Source organism: Bombyx mandarina, chromosome 10 (assembly GCF_030267445.1).
Source record: "Bombyx mandarina strain Sakado chromosome 10, ASM3026744v2".
NCBI classification, from domain to species: Eukaryota; Metazoa; Arthropoda; class Insecta; order Lepidoptera; family Bombycidae; genus Bombyx; species Bombyx mandarina.
The window spans coordinates 2,143,436-2,165,305 of NC_143217.1; the positions used below are offsets into that span (position 1 = coordinate 2,143,436).

A 21,870-nucleotide genomic window follows, 5' to 3' on the forward strand; every position below is an offset into this window, starting at 1 on the left:
GAGACTGACAGTAGCCATCATAGAAAACCAGATATCTGACAGATGCCCGCTCATGACATTTTGAAGATAAAATTACTTAAAAAATATTCAGACTGTTGGCCTACCGAGAAATTTCAACCGCTCGGTGGAAGAACATTCCTGTGTTACCTTTAAAAAAATTTACCTTACCCTTCCCTCCAAAAATTAGCTCCCAAAAGTTTTTAATTTCATGTTTCATGGTAATTAAACTGCCTTTACGTGATGTTTGTGGGTGGTAGTTGGCACTAGGTGGGCTGTGAGTTCCTCTACTAAATGTAATAAAAAAAAAAACACTTTATAAATTCTTGAAATTAAGCTCTTTCATAGATTTAGTTAAGATTGATGTTGCCTACATTTTACTATAATCTAATACATATATTGGAGGACATAAGTAAAATTAAATAGAAAAAAAAACAAGCAACTTTAATTGGAATTAAAGATAAATAACACTACTAAAAAATTTCCTGATACAATGTATAAAAATTAATCACAAAAATTATTCTGGTCACTCCAGTTATTAGGCAAAGTTAGATTGTCCCAAAAACATTCATCTAAATCGGTTTTTTCATATTCGTTGTTATTCACAATTCTCGTGTATTTAATGTGTTTTAGCCACGACAGTTCCGAATCCATAGGATCTTTAGAAGTAGCAGCGTCTGTCTGAACAGTTTTAACATTGCTAGATTTATGTTCAGAAACGTTTTTCTTTTTTTCTGCTTTTTTATCAATATTTCGTTTATTTCGCTTTTTAGGTGCATCCTTCGTTTTATTTATCAAAAGAGATTGTTGTTGATCTTTTTTTCTAATTCTCTTGTTTTTTATTTCAGCGACAGAAGCCGTCGTGTCTACTTTTAATTTGGTAGGCGCTTTATATTTACGTTTACGAAAATTTTCCTTCTCTTCAGTACTATTAAGAGGCTTTGTAGAACTAGAGCAGTTTTTATTAACAGCAATTGTATTTAATGTATTTTGTGATTCAGTATTTGTCTGTTCGTACTCTTTAACATGTATTATTGGAGGGTTCGCGCGTTCGAATGTAATACTTATATTTTTTTCAATTGTTTTTGTTATTTTAGAAATAGTTTCAGTTCTTTCATTGTTTAAGTTAAGTTGTAAATGCTTGGTGTCTATATTGCTCACAACGGGTGCAATATTAACAGAAGAATTATTGTTGTGCGGATCAATATCAAAATTCTTAAGTACGCTTTGAGAATATTCGCAGTTAGTGTCCAATGCTTCTTCGTCATCATGTAATGATATAATAGAAATAGCTTTTTCTAAATCAAGATTCTCTTGGTCGTGTTTAGAACATTTACTTGAGCTTTTACCCAAATTTGTATTTAAGGGTTGACTTGCGGTATCTATTTTATCGCAATCACTCCAGTAGCCATCAGTATTTGACAATATGTCCTGTGATAGCCGAGTTGCATCTTCATCAAGTAAAGAACGAGCTGGGGATATATCTCTATTCTGTAACCTACAGTTTTCTTTTTCAATACTACTGTTATCTGCAAAATTTATTGTAGTAGTTTTTTTTTCATTTGTTTTGTTTTCTTGTCGCTCGAGTATTATCGCTTTCATACATCTTGTGATCTTTTCTATTACCTGAAGAGATGTTAAATATTGCGGTTTATTTGAAAAGACGAAAAATATTGGCCAAAAAAATCCCACAATTCTCATCAATCGTAATCTTATTTCAATAAATTGAAGACTACTTAATATATGCAAATAGATGATATATTTATTCGATATTGATAAATGATGAAGTTAACGTTTCTCAGTTGGCTAGTTTGCATTCGATTACCATCGTGGTTGGTCTCGAACACTTACGACACGTCACTACGGGACACCGCCACGCCAGACATTTAGTTACGTCACAGCCTAAAGCCAAGGTTTTTTTTTTTAAATTGGTTAAATAAACATAAATACTAGAAGAGATTTACAACTCATTCTGAAGGTGGGTGGCGGCCATCACGCTATTTATGGACTGCGGTACAACCCATTAATACCGGGCGGGCCGTGAGCTCGTCCATATGTTTAAGTAATAAATAAAAAAACCTTTCCGCATGTAAAGTGTACAAATTGTTTCTTTGCGGTGGACTGTACTGAAAATAGTGCGTCGACCGATGTGAGGGACGAGGGAGAGATACTTTCAAAAATATCCAGATATTCCTCATTGCATTTTTTTGTACTGAATAGGTAAACGAGCTCACAACCCATCAGTATGTTGGTGCGAGTTTCTAACGTTCTCGATAACGTAAAAGTTAACTTCAATTTGTATGCAGTTGGAACAACGCCCCTAGCGGCAAACGTATGCAAACTTTCCAACTGGACCCGTTACCCGACTTGACCACGATGATCCTGTGGCCTACCTGATTGTAATATCAGGGATAAACAAAGTTTAGGCCTCTATTAAGAACTGTTCAAACAGCCTTAAGAATAATGATCACTGGAAACACACTATCGATAAATGTACCTAGTTACATTGCTTAATACAAATTTCTAAGTAATAGTGATGAACTCTGCTACGATGGTGGGTGATAGTAAAAACGAACGATTCTATCAATAACATTAATGCATCGAGGGGTGAAAGGTTATTTGGATTAAGCGATATTTCGCATAGCACGTGACATTTTTCTTTGTAATTTAAGGCCCGTTTTATTTGGTACTAGCGACCCGCCCTCGCTTCGCTTCGGAAACACTAAAACACACATGAAACCAAAAAAAAAATTAAAAAAAAATTAAAAAAGTAGCCTATGTTCATCAGGGATAATGTCGGCTTCTAATGGAAAAAGAATTTTTCAAATCGGTCCAGTAGTTTCGGAGCCTATTCGAAACAAACAAACAAACAAATCTTTCCTCTTTATAATATTATATATATATATAAGTATAAGTATAGACAAGTATCGACAATTCGATGCTTTTAACTGAACTTCAGTTATCTTTACCCCTTTCAAATAGCTGAAGAAGTTTTTTTGTCGTGGTATTGTTTTCCAAACTTTAAACTTCAAATTGAAAGTAAAGTTTCAAAATTGTCGCTTAAACTAAATAGCCTTGATATAAATACCCGGCGATATAATTTCAAGTACAGAATTACAGTGCAAGGTCTAAACACTAACGACTTTGGCAAATAGGCCAATGGGACGCTGCAATCTAAAAGGAAAATCGTTTCCATTCAGTTCCAAGAATATTTCCCGCTTTATCTGTATCCTATCCGGTCGGGGACTGCATCCGCATCCCGGAGTCGTTGTTGTGTCGTCAATAATGATGTAGAATAGACTTGATTGCGTTGCGACTTATTCCGGTGATATTCCGTGACGTTGGTATACTAATCGAACTGTATTTAAATAAACGATTGTCTTTTTAATACGCTTTTATTATTTTCAGACGTATATATGTATGTTTGTAACGGAATCTTTGAACATGATTTTGACCCCCTTCAAAACGTCGAATTAACTCAAAATTTGTTATACTTATTAAGGACCGATGACAATACAATATTTAAAAAGTAAAATTGAAATTCAATTAAAAAATTAAAAATAAATAATAGTTTAAAAAAAAACAAAAAAAAATACGCTTTTATACAAAATCCAACTAATAAATAGAAAATAAATTTTAATAAATTTGAATTAAAAAGAATTTGATTTAAGAAAACAAAATTTTGAAAATCAACTAAAAAAATTAAAAATAAATAATAGTTTAAAAACTGTTTTTTCTTAAACACATTTCTTAGTGCATGGTTTTTGTGCGAGATTGTTTTTTAGCTTATATTGTAGCCATATCAACATACGACCTACCTTTTTTGTGTAGGTGCGAGGACGAGCTCATGAGCCACCTGATGTTAGGTGGTTACCTGAGCCTATAGACATCTATAACTTAAATGTCGCCACCCACTTTGAGACATGAGTTGTTCTAGAGCTCGTTTTTACAGTACAACAGCTGCTCCGACCTTCAAACGGCAGAAGTAGGCAGGATGGTGTTAGTGGTTATTGGAACCCTCAACACAACTTCACAACACCATAACATCTTACATTTTGGTAAAATAATATTGGTGTTAGGACCTCTTGCGAGTCCGCGCGGGTAGGTACCACCACCCTGCCTATTTCTGCCGTGAAGCAGTAATGCGTTTCGTTTTGAAGGGTGCGGCAGTCGTTGTAACTATACTTGAGACCTTAGAACTTATATTTCAAGGTGGGTGGCGCATTTACGTTATAGATGTCTATGGGCTCCAGTAACCACTTAACACCAGGTGGGCTGTGAGCTCGTCCACCTATCTAGGCAATAAAAAATAAAAAAAGAATAAAAAATACATTAAACAGTGTAAAGAGCTGTAAAACCTCACGCCAGGACGCTATTCCTAACTGAGTAACTGAGTTCGTAGGGCGTATTATCAGCCCTCGGAGGATTTTTTATCCTATCTCATCGCTGGTAGTTTAAGGAGTTATTACAGCTGCCACAGACTAGTTGATGAGCTCAAGGGCACAACCCGAGTTTGCTAGCAGTGGCTATAGCGAGATCAGATCTCTGAATTTACCACCGTATCAGAATCGCGACCCACTTGGAAGATCCGGCGAAACTCAGTGGGTTGTGTCTGTGGGAAACGAGAAAGTACCACTATCCTGACATTCAACCGCGGAGCATAAACGGTACGTGGAGTTGGACAACTGTTATTGCAATCAACAAATACATTTAAAATATCGATCCAATGTCGCGTGTGGCATCGTTTCACGAAATCCTGTGTCCACGAAAACTTAAAAATATTCAAAACGTTGAAAGTAATACATATAATGATGATAACTCACTGGTGGTAGGATCTCTTGTGAGCCCGCACGGGTAGGTACCACCACCCCGCCTATTTCCGCCGTGAAGCAGTAATGCGTTTCGGTTCGAAGGGTGGGGTAGCCGTTGTAACTATACTTGAGACCTTAGAACTTATATCTCGAGGTGGGTGGCGCATTTACGTTGTAGATGTCTATGGGCTCCAGTAACCACTTAACACCAGGTGGGCTGTGAGCTCGTCCATCAATCGAAGAAAAAAAAAAAAAAAAAAAGCAAGACTAAACAACCGTAAATGTATTTTCAATTATGACTATGATACGCGATTCGCAAAAACCAAAGGAGATAATTGCGCGCTTGCTAACACATTTTACCCGGAATACTCGAATGTTGTTTCATAATGACGCTTCAGTGTATCAGCAGCAAATTTATGTGTACTCACTTATCTCTAATTATGGACATGACAGAAAAAATAATTTCAGGAATATGATGATAATGCACACACGACGTGATGAGAAAGAATGTGTTAGTGTGCAAAAATTTTTATAGTGTTTCTTTTGTTTGATGCATATACCTAGTTTTGTGGCGATAGTACCTATTACAAGATTAAAATATCATTATAGGTTTTTTTATAAAAAAATGCCACTGTATAATATGATAGAAGCTACGATAGAAAAACACTTTTGGCGTTGTCAGGCCTTCATTGTTCTATTGGAGGATGAGGAGCTATCGATGTATGAAGCTTTTGTATTCTTCAACGTGACGAAATATCATGAGGAAGAGGCTGAAGTTTCAATTGTAATAATCCGGAACACATAACTGCTTCGCGCCAGAAATATATCAGGATAGTCAAGCCAAAGAAATAGCAATGGTAGTATCTACTAGCAAGAACTTACATTACGCCCTACCACTAGTTATAACCACCAATACTTGATGAAGTATGGTTTGAAGGGTAGGGCAGCCGTTGTAACTATACTGAGATCTTAGAACTTATATCTCAAGGTGGGGGCGCATTTACGTTGTAGATGTCTATGGGCTCCGGTAACCACTTAACACCAGGTGGGCTGTGAGCTCGTCCATCCATCTAAGCAATAAAAAAATAAAAACTTAAAGAGAGCTGCTATCAATTCTGCGGTGAATTTCCTAATCGCTTTTTACGACACCCACTGGTAATAATGGAGTGAATATTATATTCACTATTGTTCTATTATATGGTGTTATCTGTTTATTTGTTCACACATACACACCGGACCTATTTAAAGGATTTTTATACAATTATAACAGATTAATTTGAAGTGGAATATTTCTTAAACCTTATACCTTTAAACGAGCAATTCTTGTATATTAATATAATAATATATGTATTTAATCTGAACCTCGGAAACGGCTCCAACGATTTTCATAAAATTTGGTATACAGGGGATTTTGGGGGCGATAAATCGATCTAGCTATGATTTATTTTCAGAAATTGTTGTTTTATTCGTGTTTTCAATAATCAACTCTTCCCGACATCTATTGGCGAATAATAATACTATTTTCTTAATTGATGACAACTAACCGCTTTAAAGACACAACAAGATGGCGTTATCAAAAAAAAAACCGAGCAAAGCCGGTCATCGTCCAGTGTTTCTTAAACTCTAACCGAATGTTAAAAAAAAATTATCCGTCATCTAAAGATTTTTTAAATTTACAACCGATCTAAGGAATTTTAATATGGAAAACCTTTGATAACCATTAAGAAAGCATATAGGCAATCTTTCATCCCACTACCGAGCACGGAGTTGGTCTAGCGGATGGTCCACGCAGGTGAAGATTCAGGCGGGAAACTATCTAGTATTAAAAAAATATTAAAAAAATAAATACAAACATATGACTTAGAATCGCCCAAGCGATCGAAACCAGATATTCAAGGCACCGTGTATAGATTTAGAGTTAAGTAACTCACCTGCAAAGACTGGGCATGTTGCTTGCAAATCGTTTTGTAAGATGCAACCTCTTTTATGTATTCCTCGGCATCCATCTCCGTTATTATCGTACCATGTTTGTATATGTAATCGTCAAGAATTAAACTGACCTGCATAAGTCTGGTTGTCACCTGCTTCAGCTGAAGTTTTTTTTCGCAAGTACGTACATATTTTAAATTAATAACATAATATGCGACGTTGTAGATTTGAGGAATGTAAATAACGAAAAGTAATAAATGTTTTCTAGTTCCTTAGGTTATACTTTTTAAGGAGTGATATGATAAGCTAGTGAATTCAGAGGGACACGTTATAGATTAGTAAAAAGGTTATGTAACCTAAATGAAAAATATACTTTTACTTGTCATGAAACAAAAATAGATAAAATAAACAAAAAAAACATTACAAAACAAATAATTATTTAGATACCTGCATATTTTTCTTTTTAGATTTTCTCGGCATGGTTCAGTTTTATGTAACTATTGTGTTACTAAATTATAATTTGTTTTTATATTTTTTGGAGTTAAGCTAGTACGCAAAATTGGTTACGAAATAAAAAAATTATAGGTACAGTATGCAAAATTCACTGCCAGGTATGTATGTATTTAGGTTCTGGTAAATGAAAAATTTCGCGCCAAAAAGCATTTATGCAAAGGGAAATATTTTTAAGGTTTATAACCTGGTGAATTAAAATTAATTTAGTTCAAATTATTAAATATTGTAAATTAAACATTATAATTAAATTTAATAAAGATCAAGTTCTTAATTTTTTCATGTAATTAGTTGAAAATAAGAAAGTAACAAATGGAGACCGACAACGTTAAATACCGTAAAATGGGGCGATTAGGGATTGAGAGGCGAATCGGGAAAAAACCGGGAAAATCTTTCGACACTCAATATTAGTTTTATATTCGTTGCAAAATCTTCCATTTTTTGTAGTTTAATAGTAGAATGTTGAAAGTTTACAAAACAACTCTGAATATGCATGTTATTAGCTGCTAACTTATAAAAAATCGCGTTTCAAATTAACTTTCTGTGGTGGTCATTATTTTAGCGTTAGAAACTTTGCTCTCCTTTATTTATTTGATAATAATAGAAGACGACTGTGATTTATAAACGCTATTTAGTGTTTGAACCATCATGTATATTAAAGGTAAGTCTCAGTTGTTATTGGTTTTAATGTATTTGATAAAATAAAAATACATGTAAAAATCTGTTGTTTTTGGGGATATTGGGGACGTCTTAGGTACAAATAACAACGAAAAAGGGGTCAATTGGGATGAGAATACGTGAAATGGAAACGACCTAAGTATAAATAGGTACAGGTTTCTAGGGTTGTCTATGTAGTTATAACAATATTTTTTAAATTTGTTGGTAAAAATCTGGTTTATTCATGATGTTTTTGTCTAGAACTTTTATTCAAAATTATCAATGTGTTATTTTATTGTTTGGTAAATATTTATATTATTAGTTACGTATTGTTTCCTATTTTTAGATATGCCTCGCGTGTACGTATCAAAGAGTGCAAAGCCTTATAAGAGATATTATCCTTAATATTAAAAACAGGAATTGGGCAATTGCCTAATTGAGAATAAGTCTTTAGTTGAAATAGCTAAGCAATTTAATATAAGTAAGTCGATTTTGCACAGACATGTAATAAGAACAATCAAATCTCAATGGACAAAAATGTCTAAGTAATATGTACATATTAAAAGTTTTAATATTTGTTCAGACTGTCAGTTTTTCAATGTCTTTTATTGATGATCACTTTGTTGGTGCAACTATATAAATAAATAAATTAAAACCAAGTAGCAAATTTCTCAACCCTAGCAAATTTCTCATTTCGTCCCAATTAACCGCAATTTCCGGGTAAATAGGGATTACACCTATTTTTGCTTTTTTTGCTTAAACTGGAATGCTAGTTGCATAGTTTTAAATTGGACAACAAAGATGCCCCAAGACTCAATCATTTTGATCCTGATATAGCATTATATACATCAACAACTACCTTAAAATTGGTCATAAAGTTGGAATTAGTCCCTAATCGCCCCATTTTACCGGTACTTAATGTTGATTTGCGTCTTCAAGCAAGAATTATATCCAATTAAAGTTAACTTCTGAAACTGATTTTTAGTTGATTCAAATCGTCTGTAGCAGTTTCTTTGAGTATAGCGTGCTTTCGAAAGTTTTCCCGCACATTTGACCCTCGTAAAAATAATTTAGATTTATTTCGTACGCGTCAAATATTATGTTAATTTTTAGTATCATTTTGCCTCCATTGAAAGCCGGCTTTGTCCTGAAAAAACAGTTATCAGTCGGATGACGTTACGAACTTCCTGATTTATGAATGGTGATGATAATATAAAGCGTCGTGATGATCCATGAATTAGTTTGCCTCTGCCACCAGGGGAGTAACTTGTGTTTTTTTTTCTCAATGGCTAATAATAATTGATTTTAAGATGCGTCGAATCTTTTTCTCTTTTATTTTAATTTACTGCACATTTAACTGCGAAGCTGGGTATGGAATTCCGGCTTCTAGTGACACATATGGGTGAGTATTTTAGTTTAATATTTGGCTGTATGTCTTCATGTTACAAATTCTTTTTAAAAAAAATATTAACTTAAACATTGTAATTTCAAAGGGTCCCTAAACACGGTTTCCTAGCTTTCTAAATTTTTAATTCAGCGTATTGTAAACCCGCACGGTTAGGTAACACCATTTTGCTGCGAAGTAATCACGCGTTGGGTTTGAAGGGCGGATCTGTCTTAATATGATACAAACGATACTTCAATTTCATTTCAAGGTGATGGCATTTGCGCTGTAATGTCCATAGACTCTGGAAATCACATAAGAGATCTCGCTCCATTTACACAATAAAAATGTATGGAAATAAATACATAATATGTACTCTATGTTTTCAGTAAGCTATATTCGTTTTGGCTTCACAAAATGTTATATCAGTACTATTATGTCTGATCAAGAAAACAGTACCAATTGTAATTAAAAAATAAACTGAAAGAAAGTTCTAAAAGTTACGCGAATTCAACCGTGTCCCCGAAAGATTAAACTTTCTATTGCACTTAACACTGTCTTACCTTTTTTCCTTACCTATTCGCTGGTACTAAGGGGCTATTCCAGCTTCGCGCGGACGGGGAGGTGAGCTCACGAGCTCGACCTGAAATAATTTACTAACACTAGCCTTAGCAAGAGCAGACTTTTGCAGAGTCTACCGGATCGGAATCGTGACCCACTGAGAAGATCCGGTGAGAAACTCAGTGGGCCGTGCCTATGGTATACTTCGCTCGTCGAACTCTGCGACAACGACGGTAATCGGTGCTTAAAGAGCCTAAAAGCATAGAAAGTGAATCCCGGAAATCCGACTGGACATATTTCGGGCGACAGCTGTCTTGCATTGCTCCGTCGCCTGTGTTAGATATATAATTAGCAGCGACCAGGGCAAGAAGGTTATCGTACCGCGCCGCCTTTTTCGAAGTAGCGTTCTGATGCTACCTTTAGATACTTCCGTATCTGTTCTAAATTTAGATCGTCGTGAAGGTCGACATTGACGATATTGACGAACCACGTTTGTCCAACAGTTTTCCCGTAGAAATGGGATTGACCTGGAGAAAGTAATGACGGGACGTATGCAAGTTTTGTAGAGTGTCACCTTGTTACTAAGGGACATTTTAGTTCACTTGTAGATCATGGGGTAGAACCGATCGAGTAGGCAGCGTGTCGGTCGCGTACTGACTCGATGTGGGACCGAATGTCATCCCTCTGTTGAGGTAGACGCCGAGATACGTGGCCTTTGAATACCATAGTATGGGCGGGCCAAAGATTTTGATGGCGGGAATGGAGTTACCGCGCCTAATTTTGTACAATATGCAAGCAGTGATCACTTTCAATAAATCTGATACATTTATACCAATTCCATTTTTACCTCGCGCTTATTAGATGGCGCTAAGGTAATTAGGTATTGCACAGGGGTGGTATTTGGTAGAAACGGCATTAGTAAAATATATTAAATAAAATTTATTTATTACCTTTGGTATATTCTTATTTGGTATTCGCGCGTCGCAGTCATAGTTATAATTACGAACTACTTGTGACTTACGTAAACAATAAATGAATGAAAAATTAGTTTTAACTAATATTGCTCTTCAATATTTCTTTATTTTAAGACAAAAATCTCGTTTTAGACAATCAGACGTTCAGGCCCCTCCATATGTACCGGCTTATCTGAAAAACCAGAACTTCGCGAAAACTGGCTACCCAGGCGTGAAAACTCACTACGGCGGCACGAAGACAGTATACGGTGGTACAAAACTGGGTACGGAGGAACCAAAACTGGTTATGGAGGGACTGGTTACGGTGGACTTAACGCCGGCTACGGAGGACCCCACGGCGGATATGGAGGATCCAATATCGGTTATGGACATAGTAGTGGTGGCCATGGGTTTTCCTGGGTCACCCCATCTCAGTATTCCGAAACCAGGTCTTGGCATTCTCATTCCGGAGAAGCGTAAGCATTTTTATAAAATTACGTTTTATTTTTATTTTTTTTATTGCTTTCGATAGGCAGACGAGCTTACGGCTCATCTGATGGGAAATGATAACCGTCGCCCATAGACATCCAAACTACGTCAGTGACTCAGATGCGCTGCCTATCCTGGCCTGGATGGGCAGCCTTATGTATGTTACACCGGCTATCCTGTCCTTCAGACCGGAACACAGTATTACTGTTTTGCGGCAGAAAAAGACAGGACGGTGGTACCAACCCGGGCGGGCTTCTACACAGAACCCTACCACCAGCGTTTAGGTAATAAGGCGATCCTTGTAGGTCGCATCCGTTGGATGCAAGCAGCGCAGGACCGATCTTTGTGGCGAAGCTTGGGAGAGGCCTATGACCAGCAGTGGACGTCTGTGGGTTGATAGAATAGAATAATAAGTCTTTTAGAGTACGACATTGGTATTCACTTCATGATGTCTATGGTTTCAGATGAGCGCTTACTAGACGGCATGCGACTGGTTCTGTCAATTACAAATTAAAATTTGTAAATTTGTTCTAGACTTTTTAATTTTGTGCATTTTTAGATATATTTATTTACCATGTACTTACTTCTGGAATCAACTCGGAAGGCGAAATCGGAGCACGTTGCTAGAATTGGCGAGCGACTGAAGAGCTATCCCTCTGGGAGCCGTGCTTTTTGGTCGCTCGCCAAAGCTGCAGAAGGAAACTTTTGCAGGGCTAGTCTCCCACCACTACGCAAGTCCGATGACAGTCTGGGCCATAGTGCGAAAGAGAAGGCTGACCTTCTGGTCAAACTCTTCGCCTCGAACTCGACTGTGGACGACGGGGGTGTCACACCACCGAACATCCCCCGGTGTGATAGCTCCCTGCCGGAGATCTGCTTCACACAGCGTGCAGTCAGGCGGGAGCTCCGACTCCTAGACGTCCATAAGTCCAGTGGGCCAGACGGCATCCCTGCAGTGGTTCTGAAAAGGTGCGCCTCTGAGCTGACGCCTGCGCGAACGCGTTTGTGAGCCTTGATATCGCGAAGGCCTTCGACAGGGTCTGGCATAGGGCACTTCTGTCGAAGCTACCATCTTACGGAATCCCCGACGGTCTCTGCAAGTGGATCGCTAGCTTTTTGGATGGGCGGAGCATCACGGTCGTTGTAGACGGTGACTGTTCTGATACCATGACCATTAACGCTGGCGTTCCACAAGGTTCGGTGCTCTCCCCCACGCTTTTCATCCTGTATATCAATGACATACTGTCTATTGATGGCATGCATTGTTATGCGGATGACAGCACGGGGGATGCGCGATATATCGGCCATCAGAGTCTCTCTCGGAGCGTGGTGCAAGAGAGACGATCAAAACTTGTGTCTGAAGTGGAGAACTCACTGGGGCGAGTCTCCAAATGGGGTGAATTGAACTTGGTTTAATTCAACCCGTTAAAGACACAAGTTTGCGCGTTCACTGCCAAGAAGGATCCCTTTGTCATGGCGCCGCAATTCCAAGGAGTATCCCTGCAACCTTCTAAGAGTATCGGGATACTTGGGGTCGACATTTCGAGCGACGTCCAGTTTCGGAGTCATTTGGAAGGCAAAGCCAAGTTGGCGTCCAAAATGCTGGGAGTCCTCAACAGAGCGGAGCGGTACTTCACGCCTGGACAAAGGCTTTTGCTTTATAAAGCACAAGTCCGGCCTCGCGTGGAGTGCTCCCATCTCTGGGCCGGGGCTCCCAAATACCAGCTTCTTCCATTTGACTCCCTACAGAAGAGGGCCGTTCGGATTGTCGATAATCCCATTCTCTCGGATCGTTTGGAACCTCTGGGTCGGCGGAGGGACTTCGGTTCCCTCTGTATTTTGTACCGTATGTTCCATGGGGAGTGCTCTGAGGAATTATTCGAGATGATACCGGCATCTCGTTTTTACCACCGCACTGCCCGCCACCGGAGTAGAGTTCATCCATACTACCTGGAGCCACTGCGGTCATCCACAGTGCACTTCCAGAGATCTTTTTTGCCACGCACCATCCGGCTATGGAATGAGCTCCCCTCCTCGGTGTTTCCCGAGCGCTATGACATGTCCTTCTTCAAACGAGGCTTATGGAGAGTATTAAGCAGTAGGCAGCGGCTTGGCTCTGCCCCTGGCATTGCTGAAGTCCATGGGCGACGGTAACCACTCACCATCAGGTGGGCCGTATGCTCGTCTGGCTACAAGGGCAATAAAAAAAAAAAAAAACTCCCCTCCGTGTTGTTTCCCGACACCTATAATAATAATAAGCCTTTTATTCCTTGAAAATAGTAGGTTGTATACATATTTTAAACATAAAGAAGAAAAAAAACTAGTGATGTTATTCCCGACACCTATTATATGTTTAGTAGAAGTTTTACGGGAGTCCTCAACAGCAGGAGTGGCTTGAGTGGCTTGTCATGCTCGTCTGGTACCAAAGCCAATAGAAATAATAAAAACGTGGTTACTGAAATCTAAGGTCAAAATATTCAATCTACGACCTTTATAAAATACATTACGTATAGTAGTTATTTTAATTTTCAATTCGGATGATGGTAATTTAGATGCCTAAGTACATGGTAAATAAATATCTAAAAATGCACAAAATTAAAAATTTTAGAACTAGTCTAGAAAAAATTTACAAATTTTCATTTGTAATTTGATAGAATAAAATCGCGGCAGAAACAAGCAGATGCTGCTATTTCTTCTTCTTCTTAACGTTTTCCCAGTCTAGGGTCCGATTTCCTGCTTAAACTTCTCCTCTTGTACCTATCGCTTATAATCAGTATAATATCAGTGTGGATGATAAAAAAATATATAGCGAAATGTGATTGTGAATATTTTTCTTTGCAGGCCTAATTACCAACAATTCGTCGATAATGCAATGCAAGGTTTGCAACGTAAGTGTAATTGATTTTGTTTTTTTTTTTGTGTAAGCTTTTATTTTATCGTTGTAGGCATGTTTGTTTGTATGTTTGTTTGAACATAACGGAATCTTTGAACGTAATTTTTATCGGCTTCAACACTTCTGAAAAAATTGTAATTTTGCACACACATCAACAATCGATGACAATACAATAATTTTATAACTTATTGACCAGTATGAAAAGGATAAAAATAAGATAAAATTAATTTTTAATTCGCTTCGCTATTTAAGAGTGTTTTTTAGTTGTTAACTACATATATTATTTTTCTTGAATACCTCACAATATCATCCATGCCAATTTGATGAATTTAATGATGTTCATTATAAGGTTTAAATTTATTTCATTCCAAATTAAATTATTTCCTTTCACTCTAATAAAGAATAATAAAAAAACACCTTTTAGTAACTTAGACGTAATTTTACATAAAAATATGGTCCAAATTACCAAACTTCTATTATTGTCTCTTTTTGTGTTACTATGACTATCTAACCTATTTCTATCGCGAAGCATTTAAGCTGCCCGAATCGCGACAGAGTCATTATTCTAATGTAACAAAAACTAAGACGGGTATTTGTCTTTTAGGTAAACCTACTGTTTAACTTCAGGAATTGAAAAATTCGTGAGTTCACCAACACGTATACCTCATATAGACCGTGACACAAACTTGTTGTAGCGCGGGGTTCAATTGGATAACATTCGCGCTAATAATTTTTTTTATTGCCCTTCTAGGTAGATGAATTTTTCGAAATTTCATCTCATTTACATACATACATACATACATAGAAATTTTAAAAACATCCCCTTTTTTCTTCATCTATGTAATGAACTTTATAATTAAGATTTAAATAGAATACAGTTATTTACATAATTACGATTATCACGAGGCGTGGGATGTTATCGGTTCAAGCCGGATACGCAAATCTAAGCTTCGTGTCCGTTGGGGCTATTTTAGATACAAAAAAATTATTAATATTTTTTTTTAAATCACAGCCGCTATACTGTAGAAGATTGAAAACATACAATATAATATTAGTAAATTGATTATAGTAAAAAACTAGAAAAAACATATTTAAATAAATTAACCGATTTCATCTGTGTTATTCTGTTGTTTATTATTGATGTGTGCACAAATTTTCAAGTCAATCAGATGTCGTGAAATCGACGAAAATTACGTCCAAAATTCATTTAACACTTCCTAATTGAATTTATTTTATACTGATACTTCATGAATAAACATACGTTTGACGGTGAAATTCAGAAGTAGGGAACAATAGGGATAAGTAATCAGTCGCAATCACCCATCTTCAAGCTATCAGATACAGCGTTACGAGGATAACACGGTCTCTCAAAAAATTGAGCCAACTTTATACGAACTGATATTCATCATAAATTTACGTTCAACATTTTATTAAACGTAAAAACAATAACTAAGTTACATTTTGACAGCGAAATGCGACCCAGAATGCAGGAACACAGGCATATGCGTTGACACAAACACGTGCCTTTGTCCAGCTAACTATCAAGGGAAGTACTGTGAGTTCGAGAAGAAACCTTGTCTATCATACCCGCCTCTGCCAATGAATGCTCGTAGGAAATGTTCGAGCGAGTAAGTAATTATTTAATATACCATTTCTAGGTGATCATTGATTTAGACTTTAGTTAAATATCGAGGGTGAAAAGCTGTTTGGTTTAACCGACATTGCGTTTAATACGCGACATTTATTTTTGTAATTAAAGGTGCGTTTTATTTGGCATTAGGATCAACAGTTCGATGTTTTTAATTGAACTTCAATTAAAATTTTTTACTCCATTCAAATAACTGAAGAAGTTTCTTTGTTTGTTGTTCTTGTTTCTTTTTTCCAAATTTTAAACTTTAAATGGCTCTCCTGTAAAGTTGCCAAAAAGCCGCTTAAATCAAATAACTAGCCTTTCACCCCTCGATAAGTCTTTATTGTCTATTTATTAGACATGGCTTCTATTATTTTTTTCAAATTACTTTTTATAGTTCTTCGTATTAGGTATTAGGTACTTTAAAAAAAAACTAAAAGAAATATAATTAAATAATAATGAGACATGTATAAAATACTTAATATCAATAATACATTTTTAATGATAATTCCACTTCGATAAAGCGGCACGACACGAGAACCCTCTCATCGTGGCTGCCGGTAACTACATTTCCGATCCTGCGGAAAGAATGGAAAGCAGTCGACGTCGCTCCAAACACGTCATTTCGGATCCTCCCGATTCACTAACGGTGCTTTTAGGTACCTCAAGCACCGGTCACCGTTCTCGTCGAACCTATATAAGAATGCATCGAATGGTCAAATTGTACCACGTTTTCAGCTGTGACTGTGGGCTTTCACCCAAGCCTAGATAGAAATAGATTAGGGCTATAAAATATTTACGATTCATAGACATAGCTGGGGCTGTACGCCTGTTCGAACCTCTGACCTATGTGTATCCGAAATGTTCGAAATGTCTGAGCTGAATGTCACTGAAACCGCAATGTACACGGACGCAAATATAAGATGCGCCTCGCGTTCCACCAAGTCCTCGACCCATCATGACTAACGCGATTGTGGTGTTCGCTCACGTGGCCTGCGCACACATACACCATCCCGCTTTTGCAGGATAGCCGTCGGAGCTCTGTGGTTCGTGAGGAACGTTAACAACCTACACGGGAAACACGTGAAGTCAGCGTCAGAACGGTACTTCGATAAGGCTATGCGTCATGATAATCGCCTTATCGTTGCCGCCGCTGACTACTCCCGAATTCTGATCATGCAGAAGCCAGTCACAGACAGTTTTTTTATTTATTTTTATTGCTTAGATGAATGGGCGAGCTCACAGCCCACCTGGTGTTAAGCGGTTACTGGAGCATATAGACATCTACAACGTAAATGCGCCACCCATCTCGAGATATAAGTTCTAAGGTCTCAGTATAGTTACAACGGCTACCCCACCCTTCGAACCAAAACGCATTACTGCTTCACGGCGGAAAAATAGGTGGGGTGGTGGTACCTACCCGTGCAGACTCCCAAGAGGTTCTACCACTAAAACGTCCTTACGGATCCATCAGATCCAATAACCCTTGCATTAGACACTTTTAGCTCTAACACAAGGAGTAAGGACCTCGGTAACCGTACTTGTACGTGCAACCTAAGCCATGCATCAGCCCGCTGAGTTTCTCGCCGGATCTTCTCAGCGGGTCGCGATTCCGATCCGCTTGTAGACTCATTCGCGAAGCAGCTGCTCGTGAGTTGCTAGGTCTCCTTCGGAGGCGCTCGGGCAGCTATTAGCAAATCCCACCCCTCCTGGCTGAGCCTTTGCTCGCCCACCCGTCCTGGTGAAACTGGAAACGCCTCCGGACCACCAGTATGCTCTCAAAATAAAAAAAAACAAGTCCTCGTCCCCGCGTGTCAGTTATTTTTTAATTGTGTTACATTACGTGCGATGTAACGAACACTAGTAAACACGTTCGCTTTGGTATTAGGAATTAATCTGTCTTCATTTTCGGAAATAGTTCGAATTTATTTCCATTTGTTTAGACTGTGCACGATCACCTGCATGGAAGGTTACAAGTTCATCGACGGCACAACCGTGGCCAACATGCAGTGCACTGAGGGCGAGTGGCAGCCGACCCGGGCCGACTTCACTACGATCCCGGACTGCGAGCCCCAGTGCGAGCCCCCCTGTGTGAACGGCGGGATCTGTTTGTCTCTCAATATGTGCCAATGCTCAGCCGAATACAGGGGACCGCAGTGTCAATATTGTGAGTATCAAATTTGTTTATGCAACCCTATTTGCTATTGCATTTTTATATGCCACAACTAGTATTATTAACTAATACGCTTTTATTAGTTTCAGACGTATTGTATGTTTGTAACGGAATCTTTGAACATGATTGTGATCCCCTTCAAAACGTTGGATTAACTCGAAATTTGGTATACTTATTAAGACACAACGATAATTCAATATTAAAAAATAAATAAATAAAAGCGTGGGGTGCATGGTATCAGTAGTTATAAATACTTTATGAAAAAATATGAGTAGAAGGGTTATTTTGATAATATCCGGAAAAGCACTCCACGCTTTTTTACAATATATTTTTTTCTTATTTTATTTTTAATTCAAATTTATTAAAATTTATTTTCTATTTTATATATTTCGGATATTGTTAGTTTTTTTAAACTATTATTTATTTTTATGGAATCTTTCGTTTAAATTGTCGATTATTATAAATTACATGTCAATTTGATGGAATTACTGATGAGTCAAAAATTATTCGTTCCATCAGCAACCAGTGTTTGCGACATAAGGAAGCTGGCTTTCAACGGTGGTTACAAGTGCTTCGGAGACGGAGAAAAGTTCAGCTGCAAGCTCAAATGTCCCAGGGGCTCCAAGTTCAGTGCGACACCGGCTCCCGTCTACACTTGTCACTACGACAGCGGAGTGTTCCTCCCGCAACCGATACCACAGTGTGAATTCCGTACGTATGCTCCTTAAATACGTCATCGTCGACCGTCGGATTAGGTGTCTTTTTTTTTATTTCTTAGATGGGTGGACGAGCTCACAGCCCATCTGGTGTTAAGTGGTTACGGGAGCCCATAGACATCTACAACGTAAATGCGCCACCCACCTTGAGATATAAGTTCTAAGGTCTCAGTATAGTTACAACGGCTGCTCCACCCTTCAAACCGAAACGCATTACTGCTTCACGGCAGAAATAGGCGGGGTGGTGGTATCTACCCGTGCGGTTCTACCACCAGTAAAATGTCCGTCATTTTATGGACATTGCATGTGAATTCTGTCGCCTAGATAGAAGCGAGTAATTCGAGTTTGTGGCGTGTCATTACCATTATACAATCAAATTATCACAGTTCAAAGTTGGTTTTGCGTCATTCACACTGATTTGTCCATGGGCTCAAATAGTCTGTTAGGACTAGGTGGGCCATGTGACCTGGTTACCCTATCATGGATTTTTTTCAGGCAAGACAGAAAATTTACCTGTATTTTCTCAAAACGATGTCATACTATTTTTTTATAGTGACAACATTGCTTGTTAAGGCTAACATTATTATTAATACCAACTTTTCTAACTACATTGCTTATCATGAATATTCGGTTTACAGAGGACGTCGTGGTCATAAGTCCGAATCATCACAACAATTCGGTGAGTAATTACTGAATACAGTCGATTCTAATTTAGACCCCAAATTTCTAATTTGACCTCATAAAATTATTGATTTCAAGAAAAACTGTAGTATTCAGTTTGATATCTTTAAACATCAAATTGCAGTGTCCATAATTGATAGCACGGCTAGTATATTTATATCAAGCGCTGCGCTTACTTCTGGATTCTACTTCAAATGGCAATTATTTTAATCAAATTCCACAAAGAAGCAACAACGTCGGCCAATAAAAGGAAACTCGCAAAATTTACCTATGGTTTCTTGTGGTAGGAACACTGAGTGTCCAGAACGCTGCCCCCTTCCCGCCTATCTCTGTCGCGAATGAAAGGTGGGGCAGTCGTATTAAAAAAAGTCAATAGTGCTAATAACGAGTTTCACGCCGGATTTTTTCACTGGGTCGCATTTCCGATCCGGTGATAGATTCTGCGAAGCACTGCTCTTGCTAGGGCTAGTGTTAGCAACGACGTCAGGTTTGAGCCCCGTGAGCTCACCTACTAATTCGCTGAATATAGAATAACCCCTCGAGGTAACTAGAATAGATAGAAAAAAAAACACGTATGGCACTCGGGGACTGCCGCGGTAAAGCTATTGCATAGCATTTTTTATCAACTTATGCAATTATAATTAGAACATAATAATTTAATATTAAAACAATAATGAAATAAGACCACGCTATATTTATAAACATTAACAAAAGCAAAACATTAACTGTCCCCTTCACACTCATAAGTTAGACCGCGTGAGAGAGAGATGGACAGACTTTTCATGATGCGCCCGCAGTGCGATGTCACGCCGCGCGCTTATTCACAATCACTACATAAGCGCAACGTGTGAATGTGTTGAACGCGAGCTACATGGTAGGCGGAGAGGGGGTGTTAGGTTTTATTTTCGTTACGGAATTTCTTGATTCGGTCGCCGCGCTCAAAGCCCGCGATAAAAGCTATGCAACTAGTGCGCTATAAGCTCATTCCAACTTTCAGACAGTAAAAAAATACAACTTATTTTACAATTTCGAAACAAAATATAATATGTCTCTAAAATATTTATTTCAGTCGTACTATTCGTACTCGCAAGGTTCGAGTGAGTCTCACTCAAGGGAACGAGGTGATACGCCGTCTCACTCGAGCGAGGCTCACGGCTATGGCCACACTGGTGGACCCCACGGCTCCTATGGCATCAAGGAAAACCCTTTGGTGGTCATACAGGATTTCACGCCCAAAGGAGGCACTTGCTTGAGTTGGGCTGGTGTGCATTATAAGACCTTTGATGGGAAAATTTACAGGTAAATTATTTGGAGTTTATCAACGAGATGTGTGGTGTTATAGAGACCACACATGTGTGAGATAGCCCCGTTCAATATATTCAAATGGATTAAGTGCAAGTTCTTTTAAAAGGATAGTATGAATAATCGGGGATAGATCTCGTACTGTCATCGGGATCCGAACTTAGATTTCCACTGCTGTAGAAACCATATACTCATATATCGCATATACGGTGCTATAAAGTCACTTATGCAATTTTTGTTAACACTAAGTATGAGAAAATACATTTTTTAATAGTTATTAGTAAGACGAGATGGAGTTTAAAGTTGTAGTTTAAATATTATCATTTTATTTCTATAGCCTAGCAGAACTATATAAGAATTATATAATAAGATGTTGAATTTTCCAACGTTTCTCCTGAAAAATTATATAATTTGCATAAGTGACGTTATCGCAACGTATATGCGATATGTTTAAATACACATATACTTACTTATTCGTCGCCTGTGCATTTTAGAATATAGTTATATGAGTTTACTTTATGTACCACAAATGATGGTGAAACTAAGCGTGTCCCGAATAAATATAATACTTGAAACGAAAAGTATTTCTTTGATGGTAGAGGATATTATAAGCCCGCACAGGCAGTTACCACCGTTCTACCTATTTCAGGCGCTGTGCAATCTCGAATTTTAAGGACGTAATAGTTGTTATTGTTCAATATATTTTATATTTATTTAAACAATTTCAAAAAATCTTACGTAAGCTTTTGTATACAAGTTAAAAAGAGCATCTTTAGGATATGGGTGTATTCAACAACGACAGCTGCTCAGTGGAAGATGATAGATCTTCGTAGTGGAACTGTAAGGCTATCAATATTTCTGTAGGGGGCCACCAAAAAGGAAATTCCACTTTAAACATATTCTACATCTCAAAAAACAATAAATATATTGATGAAAAGGAACGATCAGTTACAACAAACCTTTACCGATTCTACGAAAATTAATTACTTTTTTTTTGTGTTCCACATTGTATTAGCGTGCAATCACCATGCCAACACGTTCTGATCCGAGATGCCAAAGAACATAAATACACGGTGGCGGTCAGACAAGGAGAGTGCAAACGTTACCCGTACTGTCCAAGTGAAATCACCATTTACCTAGAGGACAAACCATTTTTCTTGTCTGTTGACGGTGAGTTGATAGCT

General features: G+C 37.8%; 2 protein-coding genes across 2 annotated transcripts in view; one reads left to right on the forward strand and one right to left on the reverse strand.

The window, feature by feature from the left end:
• Positions 1 to 497: 497 nt before the first annotated feature.
• Positions 498 to 7,314, reverse strand: LOC149502117 (uncharacterized). Its single transcript, XM_089730731.1, has 3 exons — positions 7,185 to 7,314; positions 6,740 to 6,898; positions 498 to 1,623 (listed from the first exon to the last, which is right to left on the reverse strand). Exons 1-3 carry the CDS (start codon positions 7,215 to 7,217, stop codon positions 502 to 504), a joined length of 1,314 nt encoding a protein of 437 aa, XP_089586857.1. The 5' UTR covers positions 7,218 to 7,314; the 3' UTR covers positions 498 to 501.
• A 1,830-nt stretch (positions 7,315 to 9,144) lies between these two features.
• The window catches only part of Hml (hemolectin), a 101,821-nt gene continuing 89,095 nt past the window's right edge, over positions 9,145 to 21,870 (forward strand). The window contains 10 exon segments of the mRNA XM_089730134.1: positions 9,145 to 9,306; positions 10,956 to 11,074; positions 11,077 to 11,278; positions 14,133 to 14,179; positions 15,653 to 15,812; positions 17,758 to 17,981; positions 18,507 to 18,698; positions 19,342 to 19,382; positions 20,454 to 20,683; positions 21,702 to 21,856. Of these exon segments, the coding sequence (XP_089586260.1) occupies positions 9,215 to 9,306; positions 10,956 to 11,074; positions 11,077 to 11,278; positions 14,133 to 14,179; positions 15,653 to 15,812; positions 17,758 to 17,981; positions 18,507 to 18,698; positions 19,342 to 19,382; positions 20,454 to 20,683; positions 21,702 to 21,856 (1,462 nt within the window). The 5' untranslated portion in view covers positions 9,145 to 9,214.

Bases quoted from the DNA above. Each gene is read 5' to 3' on its own strand.
- LOC149502117 (XM_089730731.1), bottom strand. From the start codon at position 7,217: ATGCCGAGAAAATCTAAAAAGAAAAATATGCAG. The intron at 6,899-7,184 runs GTATCTAAATAA...AAAAAACTTCAG, and splicing joins CTAAAAAGAAAAATATGCAG to CTGAAGCAGGTGACAACCAG. The intron at 1,624-6,739 runs GTGAGTTACTTA...ACATCTCTTCAG, and splicing joins AACATGCCCAGTCTTTGCAG to GTAATAGAAAAGATCACAAG.